Genomic DNA, 7,500 nt, shown 5'->3' on the forward strand with positions numbered 1-7,500 from the left:
CTTAACACATTCACTGCCAACAGTTTTTTCCAATCAGTAGGTAGCTTCTGCCAAGGTTTTTTTTTGAGGATTCTGGCTCATCTTTCAAGAGCCTAGTCCTAGCCTTTCTGCTAGGACTTTGTGAACACAAAATATCTCAAAAGAACTACTAGAATGTGTGCTTTCTCTGTCTAAAAGAGTTAGTTTGTAGAGTTAGTAGTTATGTAGGCATTAGCAGTTGAATACAGCATGGTTTCAGCGTCTGAAAAAAAAAGCTGAGATAAATGCCTTTTTGTGAAATTCGATAGAACAGTCTCTTTAACCATTTATTTTTGGCATCAGTAAGACATCAGACATCTAAACAATAGTTCTGAACAGTAATTTCCTCCATAACAGCACCCCCACCCCCCTCTCCTTCAAACTCCTCCCTCCGTGGGTGTGTCTCTGGTGGCTGCAGCCTGTGTCACAAGCGAGTTTCTGCTGCCTGTCTGTGCTGCCTGGCAGCCCCTCGTCGGGCGAGTCTGGATGGGGCTCGTTCGTTTCTTGGGGTTTCGGTTGAGAGCTGGGATGAAGCTGCAGCGTGCGATTCTGGGCTTTATGCTGCGTGTTTCAAAGTGTGTTGCACCCAGTCTATTTTTGGAACCCCCCACCGTTGTGCGCCACCGTTGTGCGCCAGCGCGAAAGCGTTTTCGCCAAACCATTCTACAGTATGAGAATGGTTTCCTCACGCTTTTCCCTGCAGTTTTGGCTCGGCTTTCTCTAGTCTGGAGAGCACTGTCGCCACTTAGTGGGTCGGTGGAATGGGTTTTTTTTTTTTTTTTGACGAGTTAACTCGTCCACGGCAGTCAACCGTTGGTTTCTGCTTGACGAGTTAACTCGTCCACGGCAGTGAACGTGTTAACAAGCATTATTTACTTAACAAAATAATTCAAGAATTCATTTGAAACTTTGTAAAATTACATCAAATCATCAACATACTATTTGATCAATCATAAAAACATTTAAGCAGAATATCAAAGCAATTTACATTCTGTTATTAAACGTGTCAGTTTCTTATCTGACCTATTCTCCCTACCTATACCTTTCCATCCACAACGTTACTCTGCCATCTGTACTGTCTGACCAACTGATGACACAATTGTCCCTCTGTTTTCATCTGGGCTGTAATTAGCAGACAGACTGTACATCAGTGGTTATCAGCTAAGCCTTCAATAGGAATAGGTAGCATTAAGTATATGCCAACAAGAAATAAAACATGAAAAAGAATGTTTAGCACATGTCAAATTATTAACAGACTTTGGATTAGTCAGAGTTGAGCAGCCATTAGAGGCATATTTTGTAGACGTCCTCCAGTAGCGGTTTTTGGTAGCAAAGCCACACAAGAGATCATCAAGTTTAGTCATCAACAGTGTTGGGCAAGTTACTTTCAAAATGTAATATACTACATATTACTAGTTACTTTCATTTGAAAGTAATAAGTTACATTACAATATTACTTTCTGTGTAGAGTAACTCATTACTTATTACAATACTTTTGCATTACTTTTACCAAAACAACAGCAGCAGCAGAATGACATCGCCGCCCCGGAATCATCCTGAAAAATAATTTCAACCACCTTGAAATCAGTGTAAACAATCCAACATTCTAAATGTTATTATTTTCCTTTGTTATTGTCATCTATAGTGGTTATTTGCATAAAAACACAGTTTGATTAGGAAATGATTGTATCTTTTTTAAATATGTGCTTTGATTTAAAAAATTTAACTCAATTTGTAACTTGAGTTACTTGACAAAGTAACTGGTATAATATTACTGAAATCCTCTAAGTAATAAGTTATATTACTGAGTTACTGCTAAAAGTAATATATTACATGTAATATGTTACTTTTGTAATGAGTTACCCCCAACACTGGTCATCAAGTTCCATTTCTACTGGTAGTAGCTTTTAACATGGGAAAAAAGACATGAACACCATCAAATACCATCCTAGTCCCCGCTTCTATGCTTAACCTCAGATCTGGGCAACTCTGGCAACATTGAAAATCATGCCTTTTTTCAGCCGTATTTCTTTCACGTGCCCCAAACTGGTAATTATATTTCTGACAGCACTTGGAGGCATAGGTTGGTCCTTTTGAGCTGTTCTCAACAATGCACTTCAACGACAGGTGAAACCCTGCGATTTGACATTTTCAGGTTATTAGGAAAGTTAGGCCGTGACTGTGGTGGAAAGGTTTGTGAAGGCAGTGAATGTAAATGGGTATGGTGGGTGGTGGAAGTTATGATTGGAAATGATTTTAGTCTTCTGTAATAGCTCATGACGTCCATGACCTGCCTGTGAAGGCAAACTTTTTAACTTCAATTAAAGATCAGCATATGATAATCACCATGCCTTGCAGGCTTAAAGGGATACACCACTTTTTTGGAGGTTTAGCTCATTTGCCAAAATGCACATAATCTGTCTTTTTGGAAGGAAAAGAGGTCGGCGGCCATGTTTGGAAAGTAGTGCCGGCTACCTCTTTTCCTTCCAAAAAGACAGATTATGTGCATTTTGGATTAATATTTCATCATGTGGTGAGTACCCGAAGCACAACATGTATTTTGGCACGGTGAGATGTGTGTTTTGGCAGATTTTTAACAGCTGTACTATTAGCCTCCATTCTATGGCGATAATTACTAACTTCACGACTGTATCTCACTTCAAACTGAGCGGACAGTGCCGGTAAGGCGTGGTGTATCTTGGTTATGTGGGGGGGATGTGGCAAATGAGCTAAACTTCCAAAAAAGTGGTGTATCCCTTTAATTCTCACCTGATTCCAATTCTCTTGAATGTAAACCAAATGTTATATTGTGGATGTAATACATTGTGTGTTTGGAATATTAAATGTTTGTTTTTCTTTAGCGACATTCCACTAAACAACAGAAACTAAATTTGACAAACTTTAATTTGATACAGGAAAGATGATTTCTTTCTCTCTCTCCTGTCTTTTTCTCTCGACTCTCTAGCTTGAAGAAGGCCAACATTGGCTTTGAGCACATGTTCGAGGAGGTGCCCATCGTGATCAAGAACTCCCACCTCATCAACGTCCTGATGTGGGAACTGGAGGAGAAGTCCACCGTGGCCGACAAGCACGAGCTGCTCAACCTCTCCAGCAGGTCAGATGAGTTTATAGATTCAGATAGAAGCTCAACCTCTCCAGTAGGGCTGTGGCGATTCACTTATCTCCCGATTCGATACTATCACGATTCTTGGGTGCCGATTCGATTTATATTGCGATTCTTAAGTATTGCGATTCTACGATTATTGCGATTCGATATTACGATTTATTGCGATTTTTGTTTATTTTTTTCTTTTCTTTTTTCAGTTTGTTTGCTTTTTTACACTAGATTAGAACATGGGAAAAGTTGAATCATACACTAGAGACTGTATATTATATATCATGAGTAGGGCTGGGCGATATAGTTAAAAACAGGGGCGGACTGGGATCATAATTCAGGCCGGGCATTAGATACCAAGCAGGCCAGGCCGATATGGGCCAACGCGCGTGAAATTTGGGCCGTTTGAAGCCAGATTGGGGCCGTTTGAAGTCCAATTTTACAATGAGATGCACCCACTTTAACCCTGAAGTGTAATTATTACTTCAGACTAACTAATAAAGTAATAAAACCACTAGTAAACCAGTAGGCGGCGCCTGGCCTGCTGTTCAGTGAGTGGCCTGACTGCAAGCACCCAAAAAAAAAAAAAAAAAAATTTTAATTTGCGATTATCGATTCTGGAATAAAAGATCGATCCAAAAAATCGTGACATTAAAAATCGCGATACTTAGGTGAATCGATTTTTTCCCCCACCCCTACTCTCCAGCAGGTCAGATGAGTTTATAGATTCAGATAGAAGCTCAACCTCTCCAGCAGGTCAGAGGAGTTTACAAACTAACAGATAGAAGCTCAACCTCTCCAGCAGGTCAGATGAGTTTACAGACTAACAGAAGCTCAACCTCTCCAGCAGGTCAGATGAGTTTACAAACTAACAGATAGAAGCTCAACCTCTCCAGCAGGTCAGATGAGTTTACAGACTAACAGAAGCTCAACCTCTCCAGCAGGTCAGATGAGTTTACAGACTAACAGAAGCTCAACCTCTCCAGCAGGTCAGATGAGTTTACAAACTAACAGATAGAAGCTCAACCTCTCCAGCAGGTCAGATGAGTTTACAAACTAACAGATAGAAGCTCAACCTCTCCAGCAGGTCAGATGAGTTTACAAACTAACAGATAGAAGCTCAACCTCTCCAGCAGGTCAGATGAGTTTACAAACTAACAGATAGAAGCTCAACCTCTCCAGCAGGTCAGATGAGTTTACAGACTAACAGATAGAAGCTCAACCTCTCCAGCAGGTCAGATGAGTTTACAAACTAACAGATAGAAGCTCAACCTCTCCAGCAGGTCAGATGAGTTTACAGACTAACAGAAGCTCAACCTCTCCAGCAGGTCAGATGAGTTTATAGATTCAGATAGAAGCTCAACCTCTCCAGCAGGTCAGATGAGTTTACAGACTAACAGATAGAAGCTCAACCTCTCCAGCAGGTCAGATGAGTTTACAGACTAACAGAAGCTCAACCTCTCCAGCAGGTCAGATGAGTTTACAGACTAACAGAAGCTCAACCTCTCCAGCAGGTCAGATGAGTTTACAAACTAACAGATAGAAGCTCAACCTCTCCAGCAGGTCAGATGAGTTTACAGACTAACAGATAGAAGCTCAACCTCTCCAGCAGGTCAGATGAGTTTACAGACTAACAGAAGCTCAACCTCTCCAGCAGGTCAGATGAGTTTACAGACTAACAGATAGAAGCTCAACCTCTCCAGCAGGTCAGATGAGTTTACAGACTCAACCTCTCCAGCAGGTCAGATGAGTTTACAGACTCAGATAGAAGAATGTGAATGAAGGTGAAAGTGCCATCTGTACCTATGACTCACCTTTTAAAAACATCTCTCATGGGCCTAGAATCAAACCCCAGTGGTTCAGTGTTTTCATCCCCCCCTAATAGGGCTGTTCGATAAATCGATTTTGAATCGTAATCGAATTAATTAGTTAGGACGATGTTAAAAAAATGATTTTTTTTTTTAACTAGGGTAATTACGTTACGGTGGGGCGGCTCTCTGTCATGTATGCGTGCTATAGCAGCATGCGTACATAGGGTTGGGTACCGTTCACATTTGAATCGATACCGGTACGGTACCGGTACCTGGAATTCGGTACGGTACCAAAAACGGTACCTTTTTCGATACTTTGAGTAAAAAAAAAAAATTTTGCAACAACAAAAATGTACAGTTGTAAAACAAATAAGTCCAAACTTCTCAATTTCAACATTGTTCTTTATTTAGATTTTTTTTTGTTTAGCAGCAGCACCCAACAAAATAAAACCCCTCCCTCCCTCTTCCCTCCCAAACCAAGAGTTTACTTGTCGCAGGTAATGGTCTTGTGCCACACTGCTCCAGCCATCAGCGGTCACTGCAATATGGTCAACTGCCCTGAGTTCCTCCTTCACATTCTTCTTCTCAACACGATACCAAGCTGGGATAAGTGTGTTTGTGAGAAGGTCTCTGGAGGGAGGGGAGTATTTTGGGTTCAGGGTCCCTGTCATCTCCCTATATATAGACAATAAAAATAACTATTGTTAGTAACTTAGCTTACTCTATGAATATCACACACACACACACACATTATCACCCATTTATACATAAATAAATAATTTACCTGAACCATGGAGACTCCACCGTTGCGAAGGGCAACATGCCTTTTACAATGAAGGCAGTCACTGCCCTGTGGCACTCATTTACTTTCTGCCGGGGTAAAGCTGCTTTCTTCGCCAGGGTGAAGGGTGTCTCCTGTGCGACTCTCACACGGTGGCCTAGCAAAGAAAGCAAGAGTGTAACGTTGAACGTCTCACGGTGACACGAACTGAGGATAATAATAACGTTAGCAACGCTAGTTACGCTACTAAACATGCTAAGCTATAAGCTACAACTATCCAGCTAACGTTAGCTAATTAAATGACGTTACCTGATGTTGAAGAAGTCGACGCCTCACTTGCGACACTTGAAGTTTCGTCGTCGTCGTTGTCCGTTTCAGCTAACGAAGCAGAGGAGCTGCTGGCTGTAGGTGCTTTGCTGCTGGTGGATGCAGCGTCCACCCTCAGGCTATCGAACACTTTACAGTCTTCCGCATTTAAAAAGATTTTATGCTTGACCAAGTGTTTCCTCAAGTTAGAGGTGTTCCCCTGGCCAGCTTTGCACTTCGCATCGCAAATGTTACAGCGAGCGTTGTCTGAGTCTATCTTTGTGAAGTGGACCGCAAGCGAGAGGCCATCTTCTTCTCTTCCGCTTGTTTTGGCAGTGACGTGCTGACGTGCTGACGTAACCCACCCTCGTGTGTGTTGCCTTCAAGTTTGCGTCGGAATTTCTATCTCGCTCGCTGTCTTTGTATCACTGAGATGCGTTCAAGTACCGACATTTTTAAATTATAATAGAAAAAAAAAAAAGTACCGAAATGAGGTACCGTTTCATGTCATGTGAACTGATACTCGGTAGTACCGCCCACTTTCGGTCGGTGCCTGTAAAAGTACCGAGTTCGGTACCCATCCCTATGCGTACATGACACTACGGTACTCGTCTTTTCTCCCCGCTGTAAAGTCTCTCTGGAGGCTGTGACTACTGCTGGCTACTAAAGACGGCAGCAATGAACTTATTTCAACCCTTCCAAAAAGCATAGTGTGTGAACACTGAGCAGCGTGTTGCACTGCGAGGCGAGCTGTGCAAGATAACGATTACCACAACACACACACGCACGAACAAAGACGTTATCACCGGACGCTGAAATATTGCCTTTAGTTCACATAACAACACGTGAGGCCACAGAGTAACGTTAGGACTCACCTCCAAAAGCACAAATCCACCAGTGTCAAGTGACTGCAGTTAGCAAGCAACAGCCAGGAAGTTATGCATAGCAAGTTAAGCTAAAACAGGAAGTTGGGTTGTTCTGCCTTCAGAGTAAAAGCGTAATTTGTCACTTATAAAAAAAAAAGAGCTCTGCAAGGCAACAAATGTTTAGAGAAGTATGAGTGTGAGGTGAAAAGAAACGGCTGCCGACTGCAACATGTGGGAGGAATCATGTGGTAGTCAGGTTTGACTCTGAAGAAGACGCTGTGTGCGTCGAAATGTCAGTGCTTTGTACCTATTATTAAATATTCTCTAGTGATTTCGTGTGCTCCAGTCCTCTCTTTGGGTTCAGTCTTTACTGAAGTGGCCCATTGAACCTTTTCCATGGATTATAGCTAGTTCTAAATTAAAATTGATTTGACATTAGGGAACTCTTAGCCATTAATCCATGTCTTCTACACTGTTCCTAAGTGTACCACAGTGTGGGGAATGAAAAAGTGCTCTATTGATGTACATTGATTCGGTCTTATGGTTCCAATAGTGTTCAAAAATAAAACTTTTTAACCTGCTTGTAGCAGTATATGGGTGGGG

General features: G+C 41.8%; 1 protein-coding gene and 1 long non-coding RNA gene across 2 annotated transcripts in view; one reads left to right on the forward strand and one right to left on the reverse strand.

Annotated features, from left to right (window-relative positions):
• The window catches only part of LOC310799994 (eukaryotic translation initiation factor 3 subunit H-like), a 92,389-nt gene that overhangs the window by 64,322 nt on the left and 20,567 nt on the right, over positions 1–7,500 (forward strand). The window contains 1 exon segment of the mRNA XM_083662596.1: positions 2,984–3,133. Within this exon segment, the coding sequence (XP_083518722.1) occupies positions 2,984–3,133 (150 nt within the window).
• On the reverse strand, positions 5,485–6,087 carry LOC310800186. Its single transcript, XR_014553857.1, has 3 exons — positions 6,035–6,087; positions 5,729–5,882; positions 5,485–5,619 (listed from the first exon to the last, which is right to left on the reverse strand). It is a non-coding gene; the product is annotated as an uncharacterized lncRNA (long non-coding RNA).

Source organism: Poromitra crassiceps (genome assembly GCF_964638095.1).
Source record: "Poromitra crassiceps genome assembly, chromosome: 29".
Lineage (NCBI taxonomy): Eukaryota > Metazoa > Chordata > Actinopteri > Beryciformes > Melamphaidae > Poromitra > Poromitra crassiceps.